Source organism: Equus przewalskii, chromosome 26, assembly GCF_037783145.1.
Source record: "Equus przewalskii isolate Varuska chromosome 26, EquPr2, whole genome shotgun sequence".
NCBI lineage: Eukaryota > Metazoa > Chordata > Mammalia > Perissodactyla > Equidae > Equus > Equus przewalskii.
This window is the reverse complement of record NC_091856.1, coordinates 21,427,661-21,445,044: the sequence shown is the minus strand read 5'-3', so window position 1 is coordinate 21,445,044 and position 17,384 is coordinate 21,427,661. Positions and strand designations below refer to the sequence as shown.

General features: G+C 45.4%; 1 protein-coding gene across 7 annotated transcripts in view; it reads left to right on the top strand.

Annotated features, from left to right (window-relative positions):
- ASTN2 (astrotactin 2) overlaps window positions 1-17,384 on the top strand; it is an 827,990-nt gene that overhangs the window by 107,222 nt on the left and 703,384 nt on the right. For all 7 annotated transcript variants that reach the window (XM_070596244.1, XM_070596246.1, XM_070596242.1 and 4 more), the window contains exon 2: window positions 11,953-12,140. In XM_070596244.1, coding sequence (XP_070452345.1) covers window positions 11,953-12,140 — 188 coding nt within the window. The remainder of the gene's footprint in view (window positions 1-11,952; window positions 12,141-17,384) is intronic.

The following is a 17,384-nucleotide window of genomic DNA, read 5'->3' as shown; positions in this document are numbered from 1 at the left end:
TCTCACGTCCCTTCCCTTCCCTGCCGCAGGGCACCATCTGTGGCCCATCTAAATTGGACTGAATGGTGTGGATTGCAAGTCAAGAGGGTCCTGTAATCATTCCACTGCTGGCCTGGGGCTCCGTGTTCTGGCGCCGTGTTATAAATAAGGGTAATGGAGTGGAGGCTAAATTACGTTCAAGGCCACTATAACACACAGAGCAGGCATGCAGCTTATTTAAGGAATATAGAGGTAGATTATGCTCCCGAAGCTGTGCAGTTGGAGCCAATCAATATCACTCCCTCCTTCAAATCAGGGTGATGGAGATTTTGATTAGGAGGAGGAGGGGTTGATGGGAATATGGTAGGATCCACCTTGGGGAGATTTTCAGTATCCGTTTGTTCTGTTCTACATATGCCCATTGAGCACCTACTCTGAGCTAAATGTTAGGGAGGTAGCAGGCAGCAGGAGAGGTTAGACCTTTAATTTTAAGAAGCTCCAAGACTTGGGGAGCAGAGGGCAGGTGAGGTTTGAAATAATATAGGCATAACTAACAATATAGGGTGATACGCTGAGCAGTGAAAGGAAGTGCAGAGCAGGGGCCCCAGCCAGCCCTGGGAGAAGGGAGGCTTCACAAAGGAGGAGACGCCTGACTTGTTCTTTCAGTTAGCTATTGCTGTGTAACAAACATACCCCAAACTTAGTGGCTTAGAACAATTTTTTAGCTCATCATTCTGTGGGCTGGTGGTTTAGGCTGAGCTTTGTTGGGCAGTTCTTCTGCTGTCTTGGCTGATCTCTGCCAGGCTTTCTCACATGTCTGTGGTCAGCCGGCACTTTGGCTGGGAGCTGGATGATCCAAGATCTGGTGGTTGGCAGCAGGCTGGGTCTGGGTTGAGGCAGGCAAATGGGCCACGTTTCTCTCATCATCCAGAGGCTGGCCAGGGCTTGGCAGTTGCAAGGTTCCCAAGAGCAGCAAGAGACAGCAAGTCCACAAATACTTTTCAAGTCTCTGCTTGTATTGTTTTTGGCATTGTCCCTTTGACTAAAGAAAGTCATATGACCAACTTGGATTCAAGGGGAGGAGAAATAGACTCACCTCTTGGTGGGGGATCTACAAGGTCACATTACACTAGTGTTGACGTGAGGAGGAGAAGACTGCTGACTGTTTAGATAGTCTACTTACAGCTGAGGTCTGAAGATGAAGAGTTAGTCAAGCAAAAAGAGTGAGAAGAACAGCCCAGGTTAGAGAGAACTGTGTGAACAAGAGCATGGAGTTGCTCTTCCAAAGGCAGGGGAACAGGAGAGAATGACACACAGGATGCTTACTTGTCGTTGTTTGACCATATTGCATGCCGTTTGATCCAAGTGGCTGCTATTTTGATAGATGCTACAGGGGGCCATACAGTGGGATGGCAGTGAGGGTGGGGGAGAGACAGATTCGTATTTTCTTAGGCTGAGAGACACTCCCCTGGTTCCTTGCACTTCTGAGCCTCCATGTCTCTAAGTATCTTTTCCACCCCCCGTGCCTCAGTATTCCTGCCTGTGAAAGTGGAATAGAGAGTCTCACCCTCTTGGGCTTCTATTTTAATCCTGTCTCAGCCCATATTTATCAGGCACCTGCTACTGCAGAAAACACTGAGCTACCAAGAGGGAGATGGGGAGATAATAGCAATTTCTGGCCCAGAAGAATCTCAAGACCTAGCAAAGGAAATGAGAATTATGGATGGGTGAGGTTAGTGAACCAGGGAAGGGAGTAGAGCCTCCCAGGGAAGGTTGAAGCTCAGAGGAAGGGGAAGGCCTTTTGGGCAGGGCTCTTCAGAGGAGTCACTTCTGCTGGCTTTGGAAGGATGGGTAAAGTCTGTGAGCGCAGAAGAAGAGATAGGGCATTCCATGCAGGAGGCACAGCATGAACAAAAACTGGGAGACCAGGACACTGCTTGGGGCCAGTGGATGATGGCTTGGTGTGCAGAAGCAATGGGTTTAGTCCAGTGTCTGGTGGGGAAAAGGGGGATCTGATGTACTCCTGGGATGTGTTCCAACTGCTGCTGCAGGGCCTGGCTGTGTCACATCTCCCACCATCTCTCTAACTTCTCTCACCCCCAGGTGACCTCCCAAACTCAGCACCACAGTGATGCTGTCCTGCCTGCATTTAACCTGGCCTGACATCAGCATCCTTTAGATGTATGAAATGCCAGATTCCAGACTCTGCCTACTTACCTTGCCAAAACCTGTGATAAATGAAGAGCTTTAACGCCTTATGCATGTCTCCATAACATCTTGTGCGTCCTCTTTCGTGACCAGTACCACATGATCGCAGCCTTCGTTGATGCATTTATACAACAAATATTTATTGAGCACCTACTGCATGCTAAGCATTGAGGATAGCACTTACCTAGACAGATGCAATCTTCTCCTATGAATGAATGAATGATGAAATGGATGATTGAATGAAGAAACTGAAGGAAGGGGAAATGCTGCTGGTGCTGCTTAGTGGGAACTGAGGAAAATCCAGACGAGAATGGAAGGTGTGTGAGGGCAGCAATCAAATTTATCATACTCCAGTCTATCCACAAGACCTAACACTGTGCCTGACGCATTTTAGACAGTCAACGAATATTTATGGGAGGTATCTTGTTGAACGTTGGGGATGATGATTGCATTTGCTCTCAGGACTAACTGTGGGACTTCACAGATTTCTGAGCATGTTGCTAGGTATGGCCTTATTTTCTCTCAATTCTACATTAGATGTGATATAAGTAGGACAGATCATGACCCCTCCATCAACCCCACCCCCCCTTACAAATAAATAAAGAGAATCATGGAGGCTTTGTGATTTGTCCTGAAGTAAACCAACTAGTTAGTGCAGAGGTATCACACAAACCTAGCTCCTGACTCCAAATTCGTTGTTCTTTTCGCTAACCCAGGCTATGTGATTATTGATTAAGTCAGAAAGACTGGTATATATCCATCCATCTGTCCATCTATCCATCCATGCACCCATCCATCTACCCATCCATCTGCCCATCCATCTATCCACTCATCCATCTACACATCCATCTATCCATCCATCCGTCCACCCATCCTGTCCACCCACCTATCCACCTATCTATCCACCCATCCATCTACCATCCATCTACTCATCCATCCATCCATCCCTCCATCCTGTTGTTTTAATTTATGGCATTTGGAGAGCTTCAGTACCCTCTGAACTAGGGCTTGGTCTGATTGCCCTGATGGGACCTGACATTTATTATTCTGCTAGGAGATAGTTCATAAGTAAGAAGTGATAGCCTACTTTTTACTTTCCTCTTTCCCTACTTGCTATACCTGTCTTTCTATTTCCTCTGTAATGATGAGCCTTTGTATTTGCCACTGGCATCCTCCCACTGCAGTCCTTTGCACATTTCCAATCCTCCTGCCTTCTTGCCTAATGCCACTCCTCCATCTGAAACACCCTCTGCCACCTGGCCACTTGTTGAAATCTTGCCCATCCTTTAAGACTCCTCCATGAAGACTTTCTAGATTCAGCAGAAGTCATCTCTTCTTCTCTAAGCTTCCCACTTTGATTTATAGCTATTTATAACATGCTTTTTTTCCATTCCTTGGACTGAGCTCCCCAAGAGAGTCCCTCAATGCCAGATTTCAGAAAAGGTTGGTCGACTAAATGAATCTTCAAAATGAGTATGTATTTGCATCTGCTACCGAGGTAATATATATTCAATATAGGACATGTAGAAAAAAGTGATTCAGAACATGATTAAAGTCGCCTCTGATCCCACCATTTAAAGAGTACCATTCTTGATATTCCAGTGTATTTCTTTCCATATACTTATATTTAGACAGAATCATAAGATTGTCTATTTTCTATATAAACTCTGTCTCCCCCTCCATGAGAATGTCTGCTTCTTTAAATTTAAAGTTCTGTCTTTCACTTCATTTGCATTTGTCAGAGTGCCTAAACTTGAGCCAGATGTTAGATAAATTTCTGTAGAGTTGTTACATGAGGATCAAGCCATCATTGACGTCCTGAGTTGCTATCTCTTCTCTCTGTCCTCTGGGGATGGCCACTAAATTCAGATATCTGGATAGCTCAGTTCAATTCACCAAACATTACGGAGGCTTCTGCTCTGTATTTGGTCGCTGTGTCAGGCCCTGGACTTCGCGAATGGCTCTAATGTGTTCCTTCACTAGAGTTGAATGAGAGAGGTCAGCTGTATAAACGGGTCATTTTAACATAGATAAATACCAAAGACCCAGACAGTGGTAAAACAGGATGCTATAACAGTGTGTACGAAGTAGCGTGTAATAAATGTAACTGCGGAATGCTTATTGAGGATCAAGATTAATGCTAAAAGCTAATTTATTTGTATTATCTCATCTAATCCTGACAACAACCCTGTGAGGCAGGTGCTATTATTATTATTTTTTTGATAGATGGAGAAACTGAGGCACAAAGAAGCTAAAAGGCTTGTCCAAAGAAACACAGCTTGAACACAGGGGAGCCGGGATTCAGATTCATGTGGTTGGTCTCGAGTCTGTGATCTTCTGCAGCATGCAATATTTCCTGTTTGTGGAAGCATAAAGGAGCACCTTGCTCATCTGGGGGTCAGGGAAGTCTTCCAGAGCAGGGGATGGAGTTGAGTGGGGAAGGCTATTCCAGAATCTGCAAAAGCATCTTCAAAGACATTGAATTAGGAAACAGCATAGTATATGTTGGGGTTTACATAAATGTTTGATCAGATTTAATATATAAGTGTAAGGAAAAGAATGAAAAGAGTTAAGTCAGGGGAGAAATGCAGGTGCCAGTCTCATGAAACTAGGTTTATTCTGAGGGAAATGAGGAGCCATTGAAAGGTTTTGAGCAAAGGAATGGCATGGTCATATTTACAAGTTAGAAATTTGATCCTGGTAGCCATTTGAAGGGTGGTTGCAATGCGGGGTCGGTGAGCAGAGGAGTTGAAAGAAAGATTCTTGGACTCTCAAGGTCTGGCACTAGTGCTCTTTTATTTAGAGAATAGTATGGAATAGCATGGGGACAGGACCCATGGGCAGTCAGAGCTGCTGCAAACATAGGTTGAGGGTAGGGCTAAATTTAAGGCATTTGTATGTGAGTTATCTCTTTGCAAGACAAAGGAAAGAATAAGTAAAAAACCTTGTTAAAATGGTATCAGTGCAGGTGGGGTCTGGTTATTGAGTGGTCCTATAATTTTTAGATAAGAATCAAACCGGATTAAGTAAATGGCTGAAGCCACCACCTTAAATGTTATTTTTAGCTAAAGACAAAGGAGGATGTTGGGGGTGGAGGGGGAGTGGATCATGGGAGATTACCATACAAGTACGGTAAACAAGATGCAGATTTAAGTCCTTGCCTTTGGCATTGATTAAGAGTTTCTAGAGATAAGATCATCCCCCCTTCTTCCTGGTACAGAGAGGGAGACACCTTTACAGATGGAGATTTCCTTTACAATGTAAATGTCTCTTGACAAAGGGTAAGTAAATTCTACTCCTCAGAGCCTCCTTCCCAGTCTTCTGTTTTTAAAAGCAACCAGCCTAAAATAATCCTTGTCAGTTGGAAGGAAGGAAACCTGGAGGTAGGGATACCAGTTGGGGCCTCTGGATAGTCTTCACATGATCCTTGAGATCCACTCTCCATCCTTCTCCTCCCTGGTATGTGCCTTGAATGGCTGACCCCTATGATTTCCTTCACCCTTGGGTGTTTGTTTGGGGTTGGCCCATGCAAGTGTCTTGCAAGAGATTGGCAGGTAGGAGAGTGAAGTTGGAACATTTATTACGCCACCACCTCCATGGTGGCCATGTCTTGTCAGTAGCTGGGTCATTCTGCTGAAGGCCACAGCTCCTGTCTGGCAGCCCTTTCTCACAATTGTGGCTTTCTTGGGGTTTTAGAACCCTCCCTGCCCTTGCCCCTTTAGGCCTGTGGTGGTAGCAGTTCCTACTGTTGCCAACCTTGAGGTACTTCATCATTGGTTTGCCTTAGCTCTGCCTGTGATGATTAATTTTGTATGTCAACTTGACTGGGCTAATGGGTGTCCAGAGAACTGGTAAAACATTTTTCCGAATGTGTCTGTAAAGGTGTTTCTAGAAGAGATTAGCATTTTAATTGATAGACGAAGTAAAGGAGAAAGGCCTTCATCAACGTAGGTGCGCATCATCCAATCCATTGAGGGCCTGAATAGAACCAAAAAGTATAGTAGGGACAAGTTTGCTCGCTGCTTGAGCCAGGACATCCATATTCTCCTGCCTTCAGGCATCAGCACTCCTGGTTCTTGGGCCTTTGGACTCAGACTAGGACTTACACCATCAGTTCCTCTGGTTCTCAGCCTTCAGGTTTGGACTGGAACTACACCACCAGCTTTCCTAGCCCTCCAGCTTGAAGATGGCAGATTGTGGGACTTCTTAGCCTCCATAATCAAGTGAGCCAATCTGTCATAAAAAATCTTTCTGTATATCTATCTATGTCCTATTGGTCCTGTTTATCAGGAGGACCCTGACTAATATACTTCCAAAGCCTTTGCAAATGATCCCATCATTAAACACATCTCGGTGACCTTAATGAGTGTGTCTTTTCTTTTCTGATGAGCGCTTGATGGCCGCAGAGCCATTTGAAGAAATCCACAAGGAGATGAAGGTTTGCATTAAGACAACCATGGTAGAGATGAAAATGACAGCGTGTGTTTGAGATATGTTTCCCAAGCCCACTCAACAGGACTTGCTGCATAGAGGTGACCGCCCATGAATATTGCAACAGCTAATGGCAAGAATGGTTGAAGTCAACGTTACCACCTTTCCTAGCCCTTTCTGCCTAGGCAGGGAGTTCATCTCACATAATGTCTGCTTTCCCCTCAGCGGCAAGGCAAAGACCATTTGCAAACTCATCAGAAGTGCTCTCTGGCCTTCTGTGAATAATCTGCTGGAGGGTCAGCTGTGCTGTGGAATCAGAAGGCGGGTTAGTTAGCCACTTGGGAGATGTTACCAAGATGGCTTGTGATCAGAAGAACTGCTTATTTTCATAATGACCTTCAGGAATTAAATAAAAATACAATGAGTGCCATAGATTAGGAAGAACAAGCCAATTAAAAGCACAACACGCCTTCAGGATTTTTTATTTCATTTCCAGGAGGCTGGAAGGCATCTGTGGCTGCTGAGGCAGGATGGCGGTCTACCCAGAATCACTGATGAAGGCTGATCTCTTGTCTTTAGTCGGGTGATTGAGGGGATTAGAGCCTATTGAATATTTCACGAGTTGCAGCCCGGGGTTGGGGAGGAGAACAGTGAAAGGTGAAAAGGCAACCCCTGTGTTTTCTTTATGATTCCGAATAAAACCAAGCTCTTCTGGTTGGGAAGGAGGCGGGCGCTGGAGTCAACCTACCGCCGGAAGGCATGGTGCACCAATTCTCCACTTTAATATCTGCTGTTTCATTTTATATTCATCATGTCAGCATAATCTGCCTTTATGGGAATCATCTTGGTTCCCGACCAAATGCGTTTAGTCCCCCTTTTGCTTTAAGTTTGATTGTAATATGACTTGAAGACTTCAATGAAATGTTTATATGGAAGGCCTAGGGGAAGAGGAGAGGGAAAATGCAATAGGAAAATCAGTCAGCGGGGGAATTGCAAGAGCTGGCCTTGGTTATGCTAGTATTTCTTTGACCTATTTTTAATGGACACAGGACCGGCTCTCTGATCAAGCGTACTCCGCTGATTCCCTACTGCATGCCAAATAGAATAGACTCTATCACCATGCATTCAAAGCCCTTAACTGTGTGTCTGAGCTGCATTTCCAACCTGACATTTCCACACGCTTATTTGCATATGCACGCAGCTTCTGTGCCCTGAGATACCCATCCACTCAGCCATCTCTGTTGTCTCCTTCTCTCTGAGGGCCAGCTAAATGCCCATCCTCTGCAACGCTCATGCTACCACGTTTTTGGAATGGTTCTTGATCTCCAAGGTAGGAGAGTCCTGTCCCACCTTTGATTTCCCAATAGAGCTTTACTTTACCCTTTCTTAATTCTCTAATGAGACTTAACACTATCGCCATCATTTTGTCATGGACATGAGTAACTACGTGTGTGTGTGTGTGTATGTACGTATTTGTAATCAGCAATTCAGTCATTATTTATTGAACACTTACTATTTGCCAAGCAATTTTCAAAGTACTTGAGATATGGCAGGAAATAAGACATGTGAGGTCCTTGCTCTCCTAGAGAGACAGACATTAAACACTCAAGAAAATGCATAAAGTAGGGCCGGCCTGGTGGCTCAGTGGTTAAGTGCGCACGTTCCACTTCTGGTGGCCTGGGGTTCGCCAGTTCCGATCCCGGGTTCAGACATGGCACCACTTGGCACGCCATGCTGTGGTAGGCATCCCACATATAAAGTAGAGGAAGATAGGCATGGATGTTAGCTCAGGGCCAGCCTTCCTCAGCAAAAAGAGGAGGATTGACAGCAGTTAGCTCAGGGCTAATCTTCCTCAAAAAAAAAAAAAAGAAAATACATAAAGTAAATTTCTAGTAGTGATAAGTACACTAGAAGGTTTTTGTAAAGGAGATATCGTAGAGAGTGGACGTATGTGGAGAGGAGTACTTTAGCTAAGGCTGGTAGGGTCTCTCTAAGAAGGTGTCATTTGGACTGAGAGACAAACTGACAAGAAGACAGCTTGCAAGCTCTCGAGGAAAGTTCCAGACAGACTGGACAGAAAGTACTTATGCCCTAAGGCAAGAGGAAACCTGGACTGTTTGAGGAACAGCTGTAGAGCTGGAGCATACCATGAGGGGATGATGGAAGGAGGGGGGACAGGAAAATGCACAGTCTCTTGGGCCACATTAAATGGAGAGTGTACACGTGTGGGGAGTGACATGGGAGGGAGAGAGGATGGAATTTCTGCTACTGAAGGACTGAGAGCTTCCTGAAGGAAAGTTGTGTCTCATTTCACTCCATATTCTGAGCTCCTAACCTGCCTGCAATGGAATAAATAGGTCCTCAATAAATTGTGTTGAATGAATAAACAAACAAACACGTGAATAAATGAGTGAATGAGCAGAGTCTTCTGCTTCTGCTGAAGCAGTTTTCTTTTCAAGGTGTCCTGCCCCTCCTTGCCACCCCAACCACACTTTCTTTTCTTTGTAATAGCGTAAGTCCAGGGCTGTACTCTGTGATTCAGTATTTACTGTGTTTCACACACTGTTATTATCGTTTAACGTTGACTGTCTGCTGACTATGCACTCAGCGTCATAGCAAACAAAGAGCTCAATCTGGTCTTTGTTCGTGGACTAATTTAGTCAAGGAGAAGGAGACGTTGTGAGAGCAACTGGCGTAGTAGAAATTGCGTGGACTGGAAATCCACTGGGCCCAGCTGGGGACAAATTCACCAGTGACCTTAAGCAAGTGACTAACCCTTTGTGAACCTCTGTTTTCTAATCTGAACGTGGGGAGGACAAGCCTCTTGAATGGTGGGATGTCAGGCACAGGCTTGGGAGACCTCCAGGAGTAAGGAGCGCAGATTTCAGCAAGCATTCCCACGCTTACTCTGCCTCATCTATACCAGGCTGTGTCAACCAGAGGTGGCCTGCCTTGGGGCTTTCTGCTGGTGCCATTGCACCATTGGACTCTCAGCACCATGAGTGCCTGCCCAGCCAGCAGCACATGGATCCGCCTTCTTGAGCTGTTCTGTGAGAGACAACTGTTTCCAGAGACAACTCTCAGCCCTGGGGTCCCTGGTCATCTGGTTTTGGCTTTGATGCACTGGGAGGAAAGTGAGTGAGCTACTGAGCAAGTGCCATTTACCATAATGTCTTCTCCTTGCCTCTGCCCAGAAGGCTGACTGCCAAAGAAGCTGATGCCAAGGCCTTGGGTGCTGAGGCTGGGAGGTAGGGTGGTGGGGGAGAGAAGGTGCTGGGGAGAGTCCTGCTCCACAAATTGGGTGCCTAGCCAGTCTCCTCCCCTGGGGCCCCCAGCGAGCTGGGGCTCCCACGTTTGAGGAGCCAATGAACTGTTGTGATTATCTCCAGCCTTGCTCAATTCTTGGTGCAGCAAGGGAAACCCAAGCGGGTTTTCGCTTGGACTCATAACTTAGTGTGTTTTGGTCACTTTGTCTTTTACTTGGCATGAGGTAGGGGGCTGTTCAGGGTTTAGAGCACAGGAGTGACTTGAGCTGATTGATGCTGTGACAGGATTCCTCTGGCTTCTGGTTGAGAATAGACAGAAGAGGCAAGAGTGGAAGAAGGGGCAGGGTAAGAAGCCCTTGCAGTAAGCCAGGCAAGAAAGGATGGTGCCTCGGCCCAGGTGGTTCCAGTGGAGGAGGTGAGAAGGGTTGAATTTTGGATGGCTTTTGAAGGATTTCCTGATGGAGTGGAAGACAAGTGGGAGAGAAAACAAGTCGTCAAGGATGTCTCAAGATCTTTTTCAGAGCAGCCGAAGGTGAATTAGATCCTGTCCCTATTAATAATAATAATGGTAATAAATATTAATAGCTAGATTTTTATAGCATTTATTAAGTACCAGATGTTCTTTCCCTAAGGACTTCTGATTGTAAACCTCAAGGAGTTAGAGTCTATTGGGAATGGATGATGCAAGAATAATTCTGTAGAATTTGGTGATCAAACATCATCTCCTCATCTCTTCAAAGCGACTCTTTTTCATTCTTTGTCACCAGGTGTGATGCGGGCTGCACTGGGCATGGGGAGAGTTGATTGGGTAACAAGGTCTAACTCTACTTCCCTCATCAGTCCTCAAGAGCGTGTGTGTGTGCCCGTAGATGAGGTCTTTGGGGACTGTAGGAATACTGCCTCTTTGTCAGCTCTGTATCTTGGGAAGGGAGTCCCAAGTCCCAAGCCCCAGGCACTATGAAAGCTACTTGTCTACTGATGGATTGCCTCTGTCACCTGTAGTAGCTCTCAGATGAGTGAAGACCTGATAATTCTCCAGGAACCCCTCCCTCCCACATTTTCTTTCCTTCACAAGACACACTGCTAGGCCTTGTTCTTCTAGGACATTTCCAGGGACACATCCCTTTGGCACCATGAAAAGATTCTGTGATCCAAGTGCAAGGACACTTTTGTTACCTTATGCTATCCCCCTTCTTATTTAACAAGAGGCTATGTTGGTATTCTTATATAGAATGGAAGTACTATTAAAATTATAAATATGTTTTAAAAAAGTATTTACAGAGTGAAAAACAGCATAGAGGAAAGAGTTAGGAACTTCAAGTCAGCTGATTTTACAATTTACTAGAAAGTTCTAAATTCCCATTGGTTATATGGGGGCACTGGGGTGGGACAGTGGCTTTTCAAGTATTTTTAAGCCATGGAAATTTTTGTGTCAACACTTCCTTACTTACACTACAAAGTATATACACTACAGTATATACACTACAAAGAAATGGAGCTGCTCTGATTGAAGCAGGAGAAATGGCTCAGAACAACTCACTTCCCAAACTCCTTTCCCATAAGGGATGACCCTGGGGCACCTCACTGGGCTGATGTTCTCTTGGGCCCTTCCAGCTCTGAGGTTCTGTGGTTCTGTCATGAGCTCTTCCAGCTCAGCTTATAAAGAATTCACAATCTGAACTCCCACTCTTCTCATAGATGTGCTTCCTTCAAGTTCTAGTTCCATGGCCTCACAAGAGTGTAGGCACTTTCACCTCTTGCTTAGTTTGCTACTACTGTTGGAGTAGAATGAATTATCATGCATGGTGCTATAAAAAAAGGGCACCAGGCAGACCTGGGTTCAAATCCTGCCACTGACGTTCTGTTGCTTGGGGAGAATCTTGCCTGCAGTTGACCCATTTATAAATGAAAGTGATGATTTCTGGCTCATAGGATGGAGCTGGGGAAAGGTATCCTGGTACACAGTAGATGCCCTTTGAGCTTCTGAATATGTTTGGCTCCTTTCCTCCCTGGAGCACCGAGGCCAGGCATTATTAGCTCACCGGGCGCCTTGGGTCCTGTCTTGCAGAGATGTCGGGCACCGCGGCGGACATCTCCCTGGTGCACTGGAGACAGCAGTGGCTGGAGAATGGCACCTTGTACTTCCACGTCTCCATGAGCAGCTCCGGGCAGCTGGCCCGGGCCACCGCCCCCACGCTCCAGGAGCCCTCTGAGATTGTAGAGGAGCAGATGCACATTCTCCACATTTCCGTGATGGTGAGTGAGTGGGAATGAGTTGGGGGGACCTGAGGGGGCAGGGGAGGACGAGGTGGAGAGAGGATAGAGGGAGGCAGGGGCTTGCCAGCAGATGGAGGGAAAGAGCTGGCACATTGTGAGAGGTTAGAATGATAAACGGAAGGTCAGATGGATTCCGTGGCGTCACTTGGACTGATGCATGCCCATCCATCATCTGTCAGCTGTGACAAACTAATTGTGCTTCAGAGAAGAAAATCAAGGGTCTCCAACTCCTTGGCCTTTTGGCCGACATCTCTGGGAATAGCTGTTTAACATGTCACGTGTTTGGCTTGCTTTGCCGAGGGCTGAGGTTCAGTGCTCCAAAATACAACTGGCCTTTCCAAGAATGACTGAACAAACAAAATTGGAGCAAAATTGGCATGGGGCTGCCCTTTCCCAAGCACCCTTAATGTGCCAGGTGCTCTAACCCTCACACCACCCCCTTCAGTGTAGACAGTATATGATGGCCCGTGGAGCTGGATTGGGCATAGCCAGTGCGGTTGCACATGGAAGCCCCTCCACTGCCCTCACGTTATAGTTATGAATAGTGAGTCAGAGGGGCAAAGAAGCTTGCTCCAGTTCTCATAGCTAGTAAAAGATGGAACTGCTCTTGGGTATTCGAACCCAAGCATATCTGGCTACAAAGCTTGAACTAGGTCCCCACACTCTGTTTCTCTCAATGCAAGAATTTACTGAGTTTCTACTATGTGTCAAGCACTGTGCTGGGCACATTTATGGACATTATCTCATTGTATTCTTGCCAAGAATGTGTGAAGTCTGGCATGTCACCTCCATATTATGGGTACAGAGAGGTGAAGTGGCCTGCCACCTCTCTTGGCCCCATGATCTAGAACTTTCTGAGTCTGCTGCCTCCTCAGGGAAGGCTATTAGAGCTGAGATCACTTAAATGGTAGTCTAAATGTATGCAGGCTATATTAATGGTTTCTTTAAAAAGCTGTAATTAATGGCTTTGTGCAGTAGACAGAAAAAAACAAATTCAGCCTGCAGAATGTATGGGGTCTAATTGGCTCAAGAAGAGATCAGATAATAGCTACAATTGACATCCCCTAGTACTTTTTACTCCTCAAGTCACCCTTACATTATTTTCTCCTTTAGCACAGCTCTGCCAGATGCTTGAGGAAATGTTATTCTCAACCTGTTTGTGAGGAGGGTATGGCTCAGAGAGGTGAAGTGATTGGCATGACACTATTCAACGAAGCAGGGCTACCACCCACCCTGTCATTTCTTCCTTCCATTCAACAGTCAACAGTATTTATTGAAAGGCTACAGTGGAGCCCATCTTTGCTTTCGGTCTCTGTTCTCCTGGTTCCTCTTCAAAGAACACTGTGCCTTAGACACTCTGATTAGGGCTGAGTACGAGCTTGGAAGTTTTCTCTTTTTGGAAAAACACACACATACCCCAGCCAGACAGCAACGTTAATTTTGGACCTAACTGCATGCTCATCACGTGGAGGAACAAATCAAGGCCTTTGTGTTATTCATGGAATGAGTGTGATAGACTTTTCCCATGTATATATTTAGTGAAAGATGCAGCCACACGCCAAGCCAAGCGGGTGCCTGCATGCTAACTTTGGGGTGCAGGTTTGTAAGTGCCATCTCAGGGTACTTGCTGAATTCCTCAGGCGGAGGGGCCTGGGTACCATCTCATGTTAAGAAGGGTTGGAGGGCATAGCTGCACGTCTTTTAATGTTCGAAAGTGAGACTTGGTTTTGGCTAGCATTGCTTAAGCACTTTCTGTGTTCTGGCACAGCATTCACTTACATACATCCTTCCCGTAACCCAGTAACCCGATAGTACTATCTCAATTATAAATGACCTTTTTTAAGTGGGCTTTCTGCCTCCAGGCCTGATGTTAGCTCCACTAAATCAGACTGTCTCCCCAAGGACTGTAGGTGTTTCTCACCATTCCCTTCTGCTCTAAGACCCAGATATCTCTGAGATTCCCTGTCATTCAGGATGTGGCCAGCAGAGGAGGCTGTGCTGAGGTTGGCACTCTTCAGACCCTCCCTGCCCATGCGCTGGAGTGGCCCAAGCCTACCACCTTGTGGTTCCACCAGTTCGTTTCCTCCTTTGGGGCTCCAAAATCTGCATCTTTCCTGCCCTCACCTTACCCTCGGGAGGCAGAGTCATGGCCAGGAAGTTTGGGACCCCACGCTTTGAACTCTCAGAGGTGGGACATGCTTCAGGGAGCGCTGCGCTCTCTCTAGAGGTAGGACGACTTGGAGGTTATAGCATAGATTTCAGAACCCGAGTGCTAAGATGTAAAGTCCCATGTTGCCACTTCACACTCTGGGTGATCTTGGGCAAAGTATTTAACCCCCCCGTGCCTTGTTTTTGTCATCTGTAAGTGAGGGTTATAATAATACTTATTGTATAGGTACACCCAACACTTGGATAAGAGTTGCTTGGCACGTAAGAGCCTTAGCTTTTATTATTTTTTTTTTTTAAAGATTTTATTTTTTCCTTTTTCTCCCCAAAGCCCCCCGGTACATAGTTGTGTATTCTTCGTTGTGGGTTCTTCTAGTTGTGGCATGTGGGACGCTGCCTCAGCGTGGTCTGATGAGCAGTGCCATGTCCGCGCCCAGGATTCGAACTGACGAAACACTGGGCCGCCTGCAGCGGAGCGCGCGAACTTAACCACTCGGCCACGGGGCCAGCCCCCTTAGCTTTTATTATTAATGACACGTTTATTGTTGAGATGTGCTGATCTATTATATCCTTTCATTTCATAGATGGATAAACTGAGGTCGAAACACAGGCTAGGACTTGTCCAGGATCCCCCAGCCAGTCAACGTGGCTTGGCCCGGAGGACAGGCCTCTCTATGGCTCAAATTCTGTCCTTGACATTCTGGCCACAGACAATTCAGCAAGAACAAAAAGAGTTTTCTCGCTCTCCTATCCCCAAAGCAACCATTCAAAATGGCATTCATAGTGGCTGGGATCTGTCTTCTCATTTCACAGATGAGAAATCTGAGACTCAGCGAGTTTAATTGACTTGCCTAAGGCTACTTGGCTAACAGAAAAGCGGTTCTGGGACCAGACTTTTCCCAAGATTCCAAACTCATGACACCATGGCTCTCACTCTGTCGAATTTCCCATTGTTTTCATCTTTGGTGAAGATCTGAGATAGTTTGTGAGAAGACCCAAATCATCCAGTCAGATCTCTGGAAGTCAGGGTCAATGATCTCCCTTCTCTTTTCTTAGCAAACGTCCTGTCTGCCCACGCAGGGCAACCAGTTCCGGCTTAGTCTCTGGAACCTGCTACAATCCATGCCTACTGGAGTGGACCCAGCATGCTCTTTCAGACTTGTTAAGTCTTGAGTTGAGTTCTACTTTGTCTCAGAAGGTTGCGTCATCTGACTCTTAATATCCCAAGGGTCATGCGACGAGGAAGTACTCACTGAACCCCGGAGTGGAGGTTCCTCTCTTCTAATCCATGGTGCCAGCTTCTGCTCCTCTGAGCAGTCACACGCCTGCCTGAGCCATGCAGGCAGCACATGCAGAGAAGAGAGCAGAGGTTCCAAATTCACAGTCTCTCTTCCTGTTTCCTGACAGTTTTACTCTGGGGGAGTTCCTTCACCTCTACGAGCCTCAGTTTATTTTTCTAGGAAACAAAACTGATCATACCAGTCTCACAGGGTTATTGAGAAGAGCAGAGGAAATATATAAATAGCACCTAATATTGGGGCACATCGTGTGCACACTATAATAGCGGCTATTAAGATTACCCTTGCAGCAGTGTTTAAAGGACTCTAATCTAGGAGTAAGAAGACATTGCATTTAGTCTTATTTTTGCTGCTATTTTGCTATCTGATCTAGAGAAGTAATCATAATACCTGACATTTATTGAGTATTTACTATATGCCAGGTAGTGTTCCAAATTTTGTTTTTGTGCATTATTAAAGTTAATCCTCATGACAAATCTTAAGGTAGATACTATTATTATGTTTATTTCATAGATGAAGAAACTGAAGTGTTAATAAAATTAATAACTATCAGTGTGATTTGGTCACACAAAGGTTAAGTGGTAAAATAACTCCATATAGTCTGACTCTAGAACCACCACCTTTAATCTGTATAGCACCAGCATTTCTCTTCTCTATGCATTCATTGCTGACTTAAATTATGAGATATTATGGGTAAATTCTTACAAGGACTCCCTCCTTACATGGAATCCATGGTTACATGAAGGCTGTGTATGATTTGGAAGTCAACTCCAAGGTTGGACAATATCTCTGTCACTAGCTTTATGACCTTGGCCATTTCAACCTCATCATCTGAAGAACTGATGTAATACTCCTCAATTCTCAGAGTATCAAATGAGGTGACACATGCAAATGTCCTTCACAGTGAAAATAATGACTACCATCTTTGAGGACTTTATGCCAGGCACAGTCTAGGTGCGATATATGCATTATTCCATTTAATGTTTCTAATGCTGTGTAAGATAGATAGTGTTTTTGTCCTTCATTTACAGGTGAGGATCCTGGGAGTTAGTGAGGTTTTATAACTTGCTCAAGTTCACATCATCAGTGAATGCTGAAGCTGAGATTCCAACTCCTGTCTGTCCAATTGAGAGTCTTTGCTCTTGGGCATAATTCTGCCTGGTGCAGCACCTGACTTTCAACAAGTGCTCAAAAAGTGAGAGTTGTTACTAAAATGTTAGCTGTAGTGACAACATTGGTGACAAAATGTTTCGAGAAAGGGGATGAAAGGAAATGTTTGGTTTGATGGGAAAGAAGAGAAGACCTTTGAGAACACGTTTCTTACAAAAGGACCATCCCACAGAAAATGCTGCAGATTTATACTGGTCGGCTTCAATGAGGGGGGCTACAGAGGGACCAAAATTTCTGTCCATGGCAGGGGAAACCATTTAAAGGATTGGAGCTATCCAGCAGTGGAGTAGATTGAGTCGGGGGGTAATGAGTTGCCTGTCTCTGAGGGGTATGCAAGCAAAGGCTAGAAGACCTATCCATCAGGACTTTGAGGGGAATAATAGTTAAATTAGATGACTGTTGTAGTTCCTTCAAACTTAGAAGATCTATGACTCTGTGGCACAATAATATATAGAAAAATACTTTGAGGGTTATAAAATGCCACATAAATCTAAGGAATTATTATTACCATTCTCAATCATTAGCTTCATTTACAAGATCTGTGTGATATGGGGATATTTTTTCAAGCTTTCTGTGAAAAACGACTTTA